At 45.9% G+C, this 16,255-nt stretch overlaps 4 protein-coding genes across 4 annotated transcripts; 2 read left to right on the top strand and 2 right to left on the bottom strand.

Annotated features, from left to right (window-relative positions):
* Positions 1-4,193: 4,193 nt before the first annotated feature.
* FOIG_12586 (uncharacterized protein) lies at positions 4,194-6,828 on the bottom strand (the record flags this gene model as incomplete). Its single annotated transcript, XM_031213499.1, has 2 exons — positions 4,194-5,790; positions 5,855-6,828. The coding sequence occupies 2 exons, from the start codon at positions 6,826-6,828 to the stop codon at positions 4,194-4,196; spliced, it is 2,571 nt and encodes an 856-aa protein (XP_031056830.1).
* Positions 6,829-8,280: 1,452 nt separating this feature from the next.
* On the top strand, positions 8,281-9,902 carry FOIG_12585 (uncharacterized protein; the record flags this gene model as incomplete). Its single annotated transcript, XM_031213498.1, has 2 exons — positions 8,281-8,380; positions 8,428-9,902. 2 exons carry the CDS (start codon positions 8,281-8,283, stop codon positions 9,900-9,902), a joined length of 1,575 nt encoding a protein of 524 aa, XP_031056829.1.
* Positions 9,903-10,775: 873 nt separating this feature from the next.
* FOIG_12584 (uncharacterized protein) lies at positions 10,776-14,330 on the bottom strand. Its single transcript, XM_031213497.1, has one exon. It carries the CDS (start codon positions 13,996-13,998, stop codon positions 10,912-10,914), a length of 3,087 nt encoding a protein of 1,028 aa, XP_031056828.1. The 5' UTR covers positions 13,999-14,330; the 3' UTR covers positions 10,776-10,911.
* Positions 14,331-15,063: 733 nt separating this feature from the next.
* FOIG_12583 (uncharacterized protein) lies at positions 15,064-15,831 on the top strand (the record flags this gene model as incomplete). Its single annotated transcript, XM_031213496.1, has 2 exons — positions 15,064-15,240; positions 15,523-15,831. The coding sequence occupies 2 exons, from the start codon at positions 15,064-15,066 to the stop codon at positions 15,829-15,831; spliced, it is 486 nt and encodes a 161-aa protein (XP_031056827.1).
* Between the last annotated feature and the right edge of the window lie 424 nt (positions 15,832-16,255).

The raw sequence follows: 16,255 nt of genomic DNA, 5'->3' as shown, positions 1-16,255 counted from the left end.
ATGTAGCTAGGGCCTTTTGCTCTTAAAAGCTGTATTTCTAGTTAATTAGTATTATTATTAGATCTATTATTATTATTAAGCCAGCTGTATATCTCCTCTAATATTTAATCTCTTAGTTTAAAGCTATTATAAAGCTTAATAAAGGGCCTTATCTGCTCTGACCTCTGGTATTACTAATACCTAATTATATTATACTCTAAAGGCAGTTTAATAGCTTCTCTAAAGGTATAGTTAGTAAGAGAGGTACTAGGGGGCTGCTAGTTAAATTACGCCTTATAAGATTCCTTATACTTTATATATACTTAATATATAGGCTCTTAAAGGTAGTAGTAGGTTAGGGTTAGGGTTATCTATGGTGTTAAGGCTGTGGTAGTAGTAGGAGATATAGACCTGCTCTATGTATTTATAATTATAACCTCCTTTATAATAAGATCTTATTCTCTCTTTATATTATTAAGCTCTGCTGCTATTTTAATATACTTCTTAGGGTATAGCCTTAAGTTTTTATTATAACCTTGCTTATAATATTAAGAGTAGGTTTATAGCTTCCTAGGCACTAAGGGAAGTAATGCCTTTTTAATTTCTTTAAATATATATAAATCTTACTATATACTTAATGCTAGCTATAACTTTAAGGCTATATAGTAATTATTAACCTTATAGGGCTTGAATATTAGTAGTAATATCTTAGATTACTAGAGATATTAATATAAATAGAAATGGCTTATTAATAAGGGCTTATTTCCCTAGATTAATAGTATAAGGGCATAAGTATAAGGTATACCTATAGTCTTTAAGAAACTCCTAGTATATTAAAAGAGACTCTCTCTTATTTATTCTTACTGCAGATTAATTATAATTAATACCTTATAAGATATCTAATTGCAGACTTAGCTATATAGAGCTCTTAATAATATCTGAGTATGCTAAGTAGGTCTTATTATTTATTTAAGAGCTTATGTAGATTTTAGTATAGTTAGCTGGTTTATAATTACTAGCTTAATAATTTAGAAAGCCTTAAAGAGGTTAGCCTTAGAGCTTTTTAGATAAGACTTAAGTAGGAAATAAATACCTTTTACTTAAAATATAATAAATTAGTTTAGATATAAATACTTATTTATAAATGCCTTAATAAACTTACCCTTATAGGGGTTTAGCTAGGTTAAGAGAAGGTAATTTATCTCCTTTAAATATAAATAAGTATACTAAAGCAGAAAGACCTTTAGTTTCTTATTATATATAGCCTATGACTTTAAGGCTATAAGTATATACTAACTATTATAAAATTCCTTCTATGCCTCTTATCTCTTTTTATTATCCTTGCCCTTTATAAAGCCACTTATATAGAAGGTTAAGATTGCTTTATTAATATACTAAAGGCAGAATATAACCTTTAATACTAAAAAGTAGAGAAGGGATATAATAGCATTTATATAAGCAAGATATTAATTAGTTAATATAACTAAAGGATAAGAAATATTATTAGTATTATATAAATCTTATAATACCCTAAGAGCCTAGGTAAAGTCCTCCTCTTCCTTGCTACTAAGATATATAAATATAATATAAAAGGTACTCCCTATAGTATTAATACTAATTATATTAAGGAGAGGTATCTTATACTTATTAGTCTTATAGGTATAGTTAATTATAAATACCTTAGGGTATAACCTAGCGAATTAGAGTAATTTTAGATAAGTAAATATAACTAACTGCAGTTAAGAGTCCTTTCTAATAAGGTAATAACTCTAAAAGCCCTATAAATTAAGATATTAAAGTAGAGTAATTATATGGCTTTATTTATTAGTAAGGTCTTACTTTACTTAAGAGATATAATTCGTAAGATCTAAGTTAATAAATAATATCTTTATATTCTGCAGTAGGTAGGTCTTAATTTAGTATTATTTAATATTAGTAAGAGTAAGCTTTTTAACTATAAGGATATCTTTATTAGAGAGCTTTTAATAAGTTATATATATAATATTACTTCTAATAGTAGGCTTATAATTATAATAAGAGTAGGAGGGATTAGGATAATATTAAAGACTTTATTTACTCTTATAGAGGCTCTTTTTTCCTATTACAGAGAACTTATACCTTATGTATTAAGTAGTATGCTTCCTCTTCCTCTTGGAATTAGGAATTAGTATATATTTACCTCTGCTGCAGTTATAGCTAAAGTATATATATAGTCTTCTATTTACTATATATATTATATGCCTTATTATAAAGGTATATCCTTAAGCCTTTGCCTAACTATTAATATCTATAAGGAGGGCTTTTTATAATAGATATAATGCCTCTAGGGGAAGAATATTATTAGGCTATTATCTTATTAATTTATTAGTAGTAGAAGGGACTAAGAGTTTAATATTACTTATTTAAATACTAATTATATAGATAAAGTTAAATTATAAAGTAGAAAGTTGGTAATTACTTTATTGGTAATATAAATATAATAGGAAGATGAATTGACTGATGGTCCCCTAGTTGTGCGGATTTGACTAAAGAAGCTTATGTGGCCTTATCTGTATAACCGGTTGTGCGAAAAACACGTGATACTAAACGCATAGCCGGTTGTGCGGGTATGAGTCCCCTTGCGCACCTAAGTACCTTTGTCAGCAAACCCAGCACCAAAGGTACAAAGTCATTCAACGCAACCTCAACAGCGATGATTCGTCAGCAGCTTCAGAACGTTGAGAGATCTGGGGCGGTTAAAATTGCCGTATTATCATACCATTGAGAAGCAAACCTCTCAAGGCTGGAAATTACACGACGAGGATGAAGGTTTCTTCATTGTCGCTCCGGGGGGGTGAGCCGCCCGAGCGCGCTATGGTACGGCACGACGGCTCTGAAACCTTCCACTAAAACCGCGCTACTGGGGGGGAGTGCGGCGCCCCGGCTTCCCCTGTACGGCTGAGGTTTGGCACCCCCCTTGGCTACTAGCTCGGTCCCGTCTTTTACGGGCGCCTCCTAGCCTCGCGGCGCCCCGCTGTGACGGAAGGGAATAGTTATCCCGCAAGTTGCCTTGCAACACTGATATAGTGTCCCGCGTGACACTGATGGCCTTGTAGCCCGCTTGACACGGAAATGAGCTCTCGTAATGTCGAGAAAGGGGTTCTTGAGGGAGTTTCCAGAGATTGTCGACTTTTCCAGTCGACGATGCCCCCCCCACAATTTGCTTTCTTTGCTTACTCTGTCCCAACTCTCTCGTCTTTTTGGCACTGGATATAAGACCTCGCCTGTTAAAGCCGAACATCCAACGCTGAGCACATCACATAATCTACTGGCTGCTATGAAATTTATACAAGTCTACTAAGACGCGTCAATTATGACGAGGATTGTTATTTCTTTGGTATAGGAATAACATTACTTCCAGGATGAATAGATTTGAATTCTTTATGTTGAAAGTAGCACCGATTTTGCTGTTATAATATTTACTAAATATAAATATATTAATAACATATTAAAATACAAGGACAAAGCCATGGGTTATGTTCAACCTAGAATATAATATTAGAAATGATACCAATTGAAATACATATGTCCTGATTTATTTATATATAAATAGTAGAAAAATAAAGTATATAAAATATATAACTCTACCCTATAGATAAGAATATAAAATACTCTAAGAATTAATATAATAAAACACTTAACTCCTATAGACTATTAATATAACTACAATTGCTATATACTTAGGTACTTTATAATCTTATATACCTAATCTTGTTCTATCCGCGGAGAACCTATCATGAAGTTTATACCATCACGTGCGCAGGTAATCAAGGGACAAGATACAAGCTTCATGACAAAGTAGTGCCGAGGCACGGCGATATGACTAGAGGGTAAATAAAAAGCCAAGTGTATTCTTTCAGCATATCAAGAAAGATCTGCTAGCAAACAGCAAACCTGAACCGAGCAGAGCAAACACCGAAAACAAGGTACTACTCAAGGAAACAAAAAGACGCCTGGTAGCTATGCACAAGTACTTATATTACCTACCTTATACATAACCCAAATGTTGAATCCTCCAAAGACATAAGTGATGATAACCAAGGAAAGAGCACATGTGAGTGAAAGAAAAGTATATAATGACGTAAAGTATCACGTTTAACTATGAGAGAAACAAAACAGACATATCCGCAGATCCTTCAGATACAGAGGGTCTTCTCCTCCAATCAATTCCCGCCCTAATCCTTTGCCGAGCCCTGAGAAAGCTTCCTCTTCTTGTACCCTTGTGGCTTGAGAGATGGTCCAGCCTTCTCACGACCAGAATCAGGTCGGGAGTGACCAGCGCGCTTGTTCAAGTGTTGAGTACTGGAGGTAGGTGTAGTCGTGAGAAGAGCGTTGGAAGGGGTACCGACAGGAGCTCTGGAGGCAGAGTTGGTCCTAAGGGCAGCGGAAGGAGTGTTGTCAACAGAAGAAGTGTGGGTAGAGGCCTTGAACTTGGGAGTACTCTTGGTGCCATTGCCATGACGAGGGGTTCCGGCTTGCTGAGACTTCTGAGTCTTGTCGTCGGTGGCCTTTTCCCACCCTTCGCTCTTAGCATGGCCGTTATCGGTGGTCTTGCTGTCGTTGTCGTTGTCGCTGTCGCCGTCGTTGTTGGCGCTGGTCCTCCGGCTGCTGGCTTTGCTGCTGGTTCTGCTGGTGCTCCTGTTGGCATTGGTGTTGGTGTTGCTCTTGGTGCTGCTCCTACCTCTATCTCTGCTGCCGTTGCTATCAACCTTGTCCCTTTTCCCTCTGATATCCTTGTTTCTGCTCTGACTTCGAGGCAGATCTTCAGATACCCATATTGTACGGCTCTCGTCCTTCTCCACCGCCGCTGCTTTCCCTTTACCTGTAAGGGTCCTGGCGGCGGTGCTGGGCAATTTCTGAGAGCGAGGAGGAGTGGTGTTGTCCTTCTTCTGTCGCTGAGAAGAAGCCTTGGGCTCGGTGGTAGCGTTCCCCCTCCCCTTAACATTGCCGCGATTGTTCTTGTTCTGGCCATTTTTACCCTTCTTATTCTTTTTCTCGTTGTCATCTGCCTCCTCCGTGCTGTGGTCGCTAACGCTATGTTTGCTGCTAGACTCACTCAATCTTGACCCAGGTCTTGACTGCCCAGTCTCCTCATCACCACCAGTGGTCGACATGTCCGAGCCGAAGAGCGTGCCGTAATAGTAGATATCGTCGTGGGAAGAGCTGGGCCTCTTGATGTTGGAAGAGCCATCATCACTTCTAGAACCGGGTTGAGAAGAAAGAACTTCCATGCCATTCATCTCCAAGTCGTTGGGTGGCGTTGTTAACTCCATTGCATCTGGTTCAGCTTCCTTGTCCTGAGATTCCTGGCCATTCTTCCGTCCCATGAATGAGGTGATCATGGATTGGCCCGCCGGATTGGGCTCTGACTGCCTTCGTGGTCTGCCGACTGGCCTCTTCGTGGATTCCTGTGACGAAGGGACACTCGAAGAGTCCTGGGTCGAGGGTTTCGTCTTCCCATTCCCTCTGTCAGCCCTGTTGGAGGACCTTGTCGATTCAAGGTTTAAGGCCCAGTGAGGAGTCTTGTTGCGGTAAAACAGGGATTTCTGATGCTCTGCTTTTGAGGGTTTATCTGTGCAAGATGGATCCCACGCCTTGTGGCCTCCACCACAGTTACAGCACTTGAAGTCCTTTAGGACCTTGCAAGTGAATGACTCATGTGCTTCTGCACAAAGGCCGCACCGCGGTTTCTCGGCGTTGCAATCGTTGGCAAAGTGGCCGGGGTTGCAACAGTTGTTGCAAAACAGCGGGGTCCCCTGAGCACAGTAGGGCCTTCGTCATTTTTCTGTCAGCCTGTGTTTAAAATGCTTGACTCTTGAGGTGGATGATTACTTACTTGACCTGATAGTGATGGTTGAACACCGTGACGCCTGTCAGTGCAAGTCGCCTCGCTGTCTTCAAACTCTCGGTTTGTAGGATGAGTCGCTGATACGCAACCTTTACCTTGACACCAGGTTCACAGAGCTCTTCTTCGAGAAACTTCTTTATGTCATAGTCATATCCCATCTTTTGATGAACGGCGAGGTCGACTATGTGCAGATGGTGGATGAAAGGAAGGCTGGAGCAGCCATGCTCAAGCTCAAACAGGCTTTCCAGGTTCGCAGAGTGGTTCCGAATGTGCTCTCCAGTGTCCCAGTCGGAGAAAGATATGATCATGTAATTGAACTTTCCTTTTCCTCGAGCTTCTTGCAGCTTGACTGTATCGACTTTGGCCCAGGGTCCGCATTGGGCTTGGACCATCTGCGTGAGCTCGATCAAGGTATACGGCTTCAGCTTTTGACGGAAATCCATTTCATTGTGAATTTTGACCATCACGTAACCAGCTTCGGTATTAATGTTTTCATCAAATCGGCCAAATAATCGGTCTTCGAGTTTCAACAAGGTCTCCTCGACATTGCCCATTCGATCAGTGACGCCACCCATCTGTGTGCCAAGGTCTCCGAGGCAAGAACGAAGTGTACCGTTGAATCCTGGATTCTGTCCCGGTTGAGATTTAGAGCCCATAACCTCCTGTTGGATGCTGGCTAGCTGTTGACGGAAGTGATCAAAATTGTTGACCATTTCCTGGTGGGGCAGGTCGAATCTGTTGACATCGGACTCGAGTTTGGACAAATGCTTCAAGATCGTTTTCAATGATTTACACATCGATGCACGATTGATAGCTCGTACTTCATTCTGGATCTCAGAAACGATAAGAGACGTTTGCTTGACACTTTCCCACATCCAGTACACAATATCCTGCATAGGCGGGCGTACAGGAGTGTCACTTTCACCTTTTCGACGCTTGTTCTGGCGACTGTGGGAAGGCATGATGGCGATAGACGAGGCGTTTTGAGGATATGAAGATGAAAGGTTGGAATGGTATTGAAAATGATCATGAAGATGCAGTAACAAACCAAGGCTATGTTGATGCAATTTGTACCTGTAACGACAGCAGAAGTGCTGGACCTTGCATTGACTGTTACGAGTCTTTTGAGAGTCCAGAGACACGGGAATGCCCGACGCTATTTCCAAGGTCCCCCTACAAGGTTTCGATCACTCCAAGATCACTCGATGTTCCCAATGCTCCGTCAGATCTGTGTAAGAGTGTCTTCACATGCCGTCTTTGCCAGCCTTGCTGCATCGGGCTGGGCTGCTAGCACCATACCCCTAACATAGCGAGGCGTCACCGCTCGTGCAAGTCTCGATACACACTCGCACCAATCACAACATCTCATTAAAGACACGAGGCGAAGGATTCCAAAGTTGTCGAGGAAACAAAATTGACGGGTCATGCGGAACAGCGCGGAATACTACATCTAGACAATAGTTTACGGTGAATATCGCAACACAGCCTATCTCATTTCCGTATGCTGACCAGGATGGGTGTGTATTCAACGGTCAAAGGGAGCACATGGCGAAGTTGCACCGGGTTGGTAAGCGATAAGCAGGACTCCGCGTAATCTGGATGCGCGGGTCCAAGACTAAACGTTGTGCCTGGGGTTGACGATAGTATCGAGGGATCGGAACGAGTCGGCGCAAAGTCAGCCTTCATTGTTGCCGAGCCTTGTGCGCGGGATTAAAGTTCCTTACGCACGGTTACGACCTAGGCTTTGCCTGGGATGCTGGCGCTCGGGTCGTAAGCGAGCCCGTGAAGATAATTGCGGGGTTACAAAGACAAGGTTACCCCAACCGTGCACCGCGGATCCCGCCCGCTGATGCGCTAGTCTATTCGCATTGCGCACAGACAGGTGGAGATGATATCAAGCTATGCGACATGGATTCCTTCATTGCCGAGCCTTGATAAATGGGTCATGGTCTGATAGATAAACAGACATGCTCGGTCCACCAATGGGATGACAGCTGTTTACCACATCAGGAAATGATCGGATGAGGTTAGCCAGTGTTAACTAGACGGTTCGGCTGCAGGGACCGCATAGCCAGGCAATGTAACCTTCACGGCATTAGCATTGTTATCGCGTATACCGCGATCCCACAAAAGATGCTTTGTCACCGACGCGGGTCGTATTCAGCCAGCAACATCGGCTCATCTTGCATCGTTGATGCCGAGTCGGAGATTACGACGGAAGAACAAGGGATGGATCACATCACAAGGTAAGCAACGCGTGACGCGTCAGCTCCCAGCCGGCATATACGGCAGTACGGTCGAGAGTCACAAGACGGCTTCTGTTGTAGTCCCATTACTGGTTAGAACCTCCATACTTCGCCTTGTTCCATCTTGCTTCCGTTCATCAGCTGCAAGGCCGTGCGGTGAGGAGAATCATGGCCAAGTTCTATGCAATTGCCAGAGGTTTCAAGGCTGGTATTGCGCATGATGAAGACACTCGCAAAATATTGACAAACAACTACAAGGACAACAGCAGTAAGTCATAATGACAATACCCAAGCCTCTCTAACGTGCACAAATAGACCAATCTTTTAAGACAAGGGTGGAGGCTGAAGAGTGGCTTGATAAAAAGCTTGGTGTCCAACACGGTGATTGGCCTGATATCTACGAAGAGGATGCCATTGCTGCCAGGCATGCTGCCGATACAAAAAAGGCTGCCCGGAACGCCGAAAGCACTGCTGCTAGCCAAGCTGCTGCTGTTTATAGAGCAGAAGAAAGAAGAAGAGCTATCGCAGAAGCTACTTTGAGGGGTAAAGAGGCTGTTTTGGCACCGGCTCTCAATCGATTTTCCCAGCCTACGTCCACATCTTATTCCTCGTTGCCGTTTCTGCGCCGGCCAGTATCTTTGGCTGCATTCAGGGATGAGCTCTTGGAGGCCCTTAGCAACGTATGCGACAGGTATGGGCTCAGGGCGCCGGCGACCACCAAGTTACGGCTTCCGGCCCCAGAGCCCTCGGCAGCTTCGAGGAGAGCAGGAACTGTCAACACTTTGCCTTCGAGCCCACAGGATAAGCGACCTCGCGTGAATGAGTCCGTCGTCGAGCGTAAGTATCAGGCTCCTAGATCTCCTAAACCATCCTTCTTGAAGCCCGAAGATACTCACAAGGGTCGCTCTGCCCAAAGACGCTCACCCTTCCAGCCTGTGGATTCACCACATGGCAAATGGGGCTCGAAGAAGACGTCTTTCCGAGGTAGTATTCAACCTGCCCGGGCGGCTTCGTCTCATAAGTCTGCCATTTCCGACGATGAGGATGAGGCAAGCTCTAACCCGTTCTCTTCCGATTCCGAAGCCTCTGAAGACTCTCCCCCGAGGAGTCAACGCTCCCGAAAGGCATCGCATGTGTCTTCTAAGCCTACCGCCGATACCTCAAGCTCGAAGTCTTCGAACCGGAGGTTCCAGGAACCGAATTCCGCGTTTTCTGATTCTATTACTCAGAAGAAACCTGGTCGAGCTGAGCCGCGGTCCCGTACTGCGCCTTCTCGCTCTCAGCCGACGCCCAGTCCTCATCTGAAGGGTGATGATTCACGTGCGAAACGTGACAAGCCTGCCAGGAGTCCACCCGCTACATTTGACATGGCTAGCGTGAAAAGGCGCCGTCTTGAGACCATTGATGACCTCTTCTCTACCGCAAATGGCATCAGTACACCGCGCAAGTCTTCTGTACGTAAGGCCAGCCGCACCGAATCAGTCAGAGATATGCCACCTTCCAACAAGGCGAAGCAAAGGCCAAGGAACATCAAGAAAGGTGTTTCGTCTAAGCGAAAGCCCCACAGCGATTCTGAGTATTATGAAGGGCCCATATCGATTCCTAGTGACACCGACAGTGACAGTGATTCTGGGCGGTCTCCAAGCCCTATGCATAGCAAGCGGAAGACGTATGATAACCCCGACTCGTCTACTCCCAGCAGCGAGCCAGAGAAATCTGATAGCGATGCATCAGATAGTTCTGACGCCAGTATATCCTTGACATCACGTCGTTCGAAACGAAGTAAGTGATGGTAGCGGTAGAATAACAATGGTGGGAGTTGATCTTGGGATTGAAGATGGTGATGTTGTCGAGGTGGTCTCAGTTGTTGATACTTTCCTTTTCTGTCAAGTCCTGTTATGTATGCCAATTGAGAGGATATGAGCGGATTTCGGCGACTCCTAATTAATAGTCTCTTTACTAGTTTTCGCAGAATCTCTTGTTACATCTTGCATTTCTTTCTTCCGAATTGATCATCTCTTACAATAGCTCAACTTTTTCTTAGATGTATTTGCTTCGCAACTTTCAATGGACAATTTCATCACTGGCTGAGTTGCAGATCTGGCCTTGCGATTTGACTTGAACTTAGTCCAGTGACTATGACACGTGCACAAACGAATCATATGCAAATCTCTGTTATCGTTATACATTGAATACTGACTTGTGAAGATAAGACTAAGCAGTTTCAAGACAGCCGGCAAAGATATTGTCTACCGTCTCGGTAACTGCGATGTGACCAGACGCGCGATGCCAACTGAGACACGGAGGTTCGGCTCAGAACTTTCCATGAGGTATTCCCGTGAGATAGTAAGATTGCCAGAACACCTCATGCGAAAGACGCGTGCCGCACGATCATGCGATTTGACAGCTATTCCGCCTACTGTCACATCGCTACTGCGGATAACAAGGTTGTGTTCCCAATAGTCACAAGAGTAATTTCCTGTTCGGGCTTCGCTGACCGTGGCTTTGTCTTGGAGATTGAAAATGTTGAGATGTTAGAGGGATACGCATCAACCATGTCACGAGCGCGGCAAGTCGGGAGAGTTGTATACGACAAGTCTATAAAGACCTCGACATTTCGCTACAGGGCACCATCTTCACCTCTCTCACCAGTTCATTCAGTGTGTTTAGAACAGTACCTTTCTACTACAGGGAGTACGGAGCTATTACGAAATAGGAATGCATGAATAATAAGATAGTGATTTCAAACTAACTAACTTCATGGACACTTCATCTAAGATAAGGCCATGAAGAAACTATCTAAAACAACTTCTCGAGGACGCTAAATAGCTCAGAAACACCATCGTCCCCAATATTTTCCTCCAGCCATCCCTCTGCCTTCTCAACCAACATTTCCCAAGTATCGATTTCCTCCTGCAGCTTGTTCTTGAAGAACAACACGGCACAGGCTGTAGCGAGAACATCGTCCTTCTCCGAATGGCCCTTGACTGAAGACGGGAGTGCCAACTTGGAAACACGGTCAGAGGTCACGCCGAGAACACGCTCGAGATCGGAACTCCATGACCAGCTACCTGCGAAGGTTTGGAGGGTAGTCAAAGCTTGGAGTGGCTCCATGTCGCTGATGGCCTTTTTCTTGGGAGCAGCGGTAATAGAGGATGCAGGCATGGCAAAGAAAGCAGAGGAAGCAGCTGGCGCAGGAGCAGGAGGTCCGTCGTCGAACAATGCAAATCCCACGTCTTCACCAGACTCTTCCGCTTCTAGTTCATCCTCGAGCGGCATAGCCGCAGCCTCAGCCATCTCTTGTTGATACTCAGAGAGAAGATCTTCATCAACAGCAGCCGCGGGGGGCGCAAGCGCTGGGGCTTGAACAGTTGGTGGAGCGGGTGCAGAAGGAGGAGGCGGAGGCACACTGCCGAACAGACCTCCACTTGTACCAAATGATCCTCCCGGCGCGGCTCCGAAAAGACCACCGGATGATCCACTATAGGATGGGGCGAAACTGTGGGCTTGGGCGTTTGAGTTGCCGAACAGTCCTCCACCAGTGTTGGAAGACCCAGAACTTCCGAAGAGGCCACCACCTAGAGCCGCTGAAGAAAGGTCTCGGTTACGAGTTCCAGCTGTATTTCCGAATGCTGCATTGCTAGAGCTTCCAAAGAGTGCGCTACTCCTGGCAGCTGGCTGGTTTGATGAGCGAGCACGGGAGCAAAGTACGGAAGAAGGTCCGCTGCTGCTCGTTGCACCGAAGCGAGCAGCCATCATTTGTGGCATATTACGTTGTTGAGGCTGATCAGGTTCAGCCCCTTGGACCTCTCCCCGCTCTACTTCGCTTCCGTTATCCTCAACAGCGACGAACGAGCACCACTTGCCTCCAACTTGATACTTGAGACCAAGACGCACAGCCTCACGCTCGGCCATGTCTGAGAAGTGGCCATCGTACTTCTCCCTGAGGAGTTTGCCGTCGGAGTCCTTGGCATGGTTGAGCCATCCACGACCTTCCTCAAGTTCCTTGACTTCCTTCCGTGCTGCGAGACGATGAATGACAGAGTCTTTCTCGGTAGCTACCGTGATGGGGATCTCGAGTTCGAGAGGGCCATGGCTTGAGGTGCCTCTAAGGATGACAGATTTGGGTTGCTGTGAGGGAGTGTCCTGGGAGAGAAGGACGTACACAGTGGTGCGGTTGAAAGGGAAGAGAGGAGGAATGGTGCCAGGTGTCTGGAGATAGCGAGGAAGAGAGACATCAGGAAGATGGTCGAACTTGTTCTCAACTTCCGGCGCTTCAGTCATCTCAGTATCGTCATCATCGTTCGAAGTTGTGTCGAACAAAGAGATAGGCTTCTTTGGTGCCTCAACTTCCTTGGTCTTTTTTTCCTCCTCGGCAGTATCAATCTTCAACGCGTCAACGACCTTCTCAATCAACTCAAAGTCATCTTCGATCGAAGAATCTGCTTTATCATACTTGATCTCTAGAGAATAGTCGGAAATATGGGGAAACAAAGCTCCTCGAAGCATGCGAACTACCTTCTTGTCCATCTTCTCGTCATCGGCAACCGTTTGAGCAAAGCCGTTGCCAGCTCGGGCAATACCCTCAATCAGAGAGGTACTGGCGCCTGCTCCGATACCAAGGGAAAAGACTCGCGCGGTACCCTTACTATCAGCCACTTCCTTGTTGATAAGCTGGAAAAGACGATCTTGGTTCCAGATCTCACCGTCTGTGAGCAGGAAGACTTCGAGGTTCATGTCCTTGTAGCGCTTCTGGAAAGTAGCCTCGAAAGGTTGGTACATCTCAGTGCCGCCATAGTCGCTGTCGAAAGTCTCGACGTGCTGAACAGCCTTGTCGAGTGTCTCTTGGCTGTAGGACTGTGACCGGTCCCAGAGGAAGCTGAAATGAGAGCCGAAACTGCAAATGTTAAACTTGACGCCAACAGGAAGAGACTTAAGAAAGATCTGGAGAGCGGTTTTGAGGCCAGGTATCTGACCACCCATACTTCCGCTTCTGTCGCAGATGAAAACAATCTCTGGCTTCTCGGCAGGTAGTTTGAACTTGGGGACAAGCGTAGTCATGATGGCGCGCTGGTTAGGAATGGTTGGGTGAGTCTCGAGAATAGCGGATGGTTCTCCGAGTTTTGTGGCGACTACTTGGACAACAAAGTCTTGTTCCAAATGAGTAGTGCCCTGCTGGAGGGTAGCAGAGGCTCTCTGGAGGGAGGGGTCCTGGGACTTCGTGGTAGAAGTGGTGCCAATCTCAACTGAAAGAGGATGAGACGGAGACTGAATAGATTTGATGGCTGAACCGTCTGGCATCTCGGCATCGATAGTGAAAGAGATCCCTTCTTTCTGTATGACATTAGACGAGGGGAGGGATTGTGAGTCCCCATATCGTGGAACAATCTGTGTTGGAATAGTGAAACGAAGACCATCGACTTGAGCATCATGCTTGAGCTCTCCAAGGTACGTGATGTCGACCTGTACTTTCTCACCAGCTGGGACATTTCCAATAGTGGTAGTGAAAGTATCAGCTGCTTCAAGGGACTGCTTGAATAGACCAGCGGTTTGTCCTCTGGCCTTGGCTTCGTTGTAGACTTGCTGAGCCTTCTGTCGCTCCTTGACTACGCCTTTGATGACGCGAGAGCCGACGGTGCAGGTGAAAGCGACGACAGAAACACCGTCGTAGAGAGGGAATACATAGCGCAGTTCATCAATGGCTTCGCCGCTGGGGTTGACAAAGGTCTGGGTGAGGTTGGTGCGAGATGTTGTGGCAAGGATAGTGGTATGAGCCTTGACCTGGACCTGAGGGAGGTATCTGGGCGTGTCATGGATGAATATGTAGCAGCCGCATGGGTGGGTGATGCTATGTCTGCCGATTCGTGAACCGCCAAAGAGTGACATTTTGTTTCTTGTCCTCGATGATGATGATGACGCGGGGTAGAGGCGCTGTTGACTGGTGCTGTCAAAGACTCAAAGCAAAGTCGACAGCGATATCAGGTGGGAAAGTGGAGTGGTGTAAATAAAGCAGGCGAGAGAGATGGGGAAATGTAAGCCGTAGCAGTAGCACAACGAGGATGAAGCAAGCTTGAGGCGCAGCACTAGAGCCTGATCCTGATCCTACAGCGGTAGTGGATGATACGTGATGATGACGATGATGGAAGAGGTGTTTTGAGGAGAAAAAAATGACAAGTGCTTGATATTACAGTACATCTTATATGCAATAGACTTGGGCCAATTGTGAGTCAGCCCGGGTGTTTGTCCCTCAATTGACATCGATGGATGCCTTGCCTGCCTATTAATTCTGCCTAACTGTATGATTGGCTAACACACAGACTAATCAACTCACACTACAATCTGATTGGGCGATCAAGCCACAATTCTGTTGCCTGCTACGCCGAGCTTCATAAGTACCTTAACTTTGCTGTTTTTCCATGCCCAGAAGATATGGTCTTAGTAATTTAATAAAATTCCAATCATGCTTTGTTTGTCAGATGGTATCTGCCTTGCTTCTCAATTGGCAGCTCACGGTTAATTTGCTGGCGGGAGGGATCCTGTGTGAGGGCACAGCCACCGCTTTGTGTCGGGTGGATGACAAAGCTGAAATTCTGCCTTGGCGTAACACTGACCTCGATTCAGTTACCTCCCCTGTCATGACCTCGTGCTGAAATAATAGGTTCTGTTGAGAATTCACTGTACCCAGCAGCTTTCCCTGGTCGACACATTCCCAAGACTGGTCTGTCTATGGTTTGGCAAACGCAATTCAATGCCCTGCCAAAGATATCAAAGGCGCTCAGCATTCCCCTTTAGCAAACCAGGCGCGTATAGCTTGCGGCTGTGACAGGATATTGGGTACCAGTCCTACCGGTCGTGATTTACTCAAGTTCGACATCCTGACTATTATTGAGGCCTGCGCTGTTAAGGTGGTTGATCCAACGGTACTGTAATGCTGTAATCCCAGATCTTGCGATGGGTCGTGGCGCGTATGTGAGCATTTGCAGGATATCTGATCTCGAGCGGTTTCCCAGTCAGCGTACTCTGATAAAGAAGATTTTGTTACACGAGGACTTCAAATCTATGAACAACCCTGAGACTCATGCTCAAGGTCTAGTCCCTCTCCTCCAAGAGAACTCTTCACTGCAGATTGTGCGTCGTGTCAGTATGCTAGATTGCATTTTTGGAGTTGAAGAAGGCCCTCGCGGCGTAATAGCCTATCTGCACCGCGGTCGGGAAAGACAACAGAAGCTACACAAAAGGTGCTTTTCTTTGCGGTTACTCCCATGGCGCAAAGAGGCGATCGCTATGGAAAAAAGACAAATCTCGGCCGGATCATTTACGGTAGTCCTAGAGGCAGGAGCAAACCAGGACTACTGTCCGGATCTATTCCAGCGCCTCCTTCATCGAGATGTTGCCTAATGCCGGGCACAGGAGGTGTTGATTGCGCGCGGCACACACCGCTACCACGATAGGAAAGGTGTTCAAGACTTGCAAGCCATTGATCAACTGCTGAACCATACTTCGAAGACTTTGCCTGCCGACTTCAACACTGGCGTTGCGTGGGATTTCCAGGCTCTAGTTCAGCAAGCCCAACATTTTGACGGGGGAAATTGGCTCATCGGATGGACCGTTCATGAAGGAGGCATGTACGAAAGACTGGTCCTTGATCAGACTTACAGGGACAGAGTGGCTGAGGTTTTCGAGATTCAGACCGACAATGGCCATCTCGTAGCCAATTAGGAGGCGACTGAGCGGTTCAGTCAAGACGCTCGAAGGAGGAAAATAGGTGGGCTTCTCATAGTAACCAATACATGTTGCCGCACCAGGCTTTCTGAGATGACAGGTAGGTTTTTGACAATTCAATGCGACATTTATGCACCCCAGCCCATCCCAGTTAGCACATTGATCCATCCCCACCTACAGTAGGCTTTTGGCGCTTTTCAAAGGATCCTGCCCCAGGGCTGAATAGTCAGAAGATAGCCTAACTTTGCGCATAGTGCTCAGGAGAGGAAGCCGGTCATTAGATAGGTGATTCACAAACTGAGGATTTAGCTCTCGTGTTGGACAGCTGCACTTTAAACGGAGAAAGAAATACAGGCCTGTGTTGAACTTATTGCGGAAGTAATAGATACGATTTGACTTTAAATATAGAAGAGTGTAACAC

The sequence above is a fragment of the Fusarium odoratissimum genome (assembly GCF_000260195.1).
Source record: "Fusarium odoratissimum NRRL 54006 unplaced genomic scaffold supercont1.27, whole genome shotgun sequence".
Lineage (NCBI taxonomy): Eukaryota > Fungi > Ascomycota > Sordariomycetes > Hypocreales > Nectriaceae > Fusarium > Fusarium odoratissimum.
This window is presented reverse-complemented; position numbering and strand designations above follow the sequence as displayed.

Coding starts and splice junctions, on each gene's coding strand:
- FOIG_12584 (XM_031213497.1), bottom strand. CDS start 13,998: ATGTCACTCTTTGGCGGTTCACGAATCGGCAGACATAGCATCACCCAC.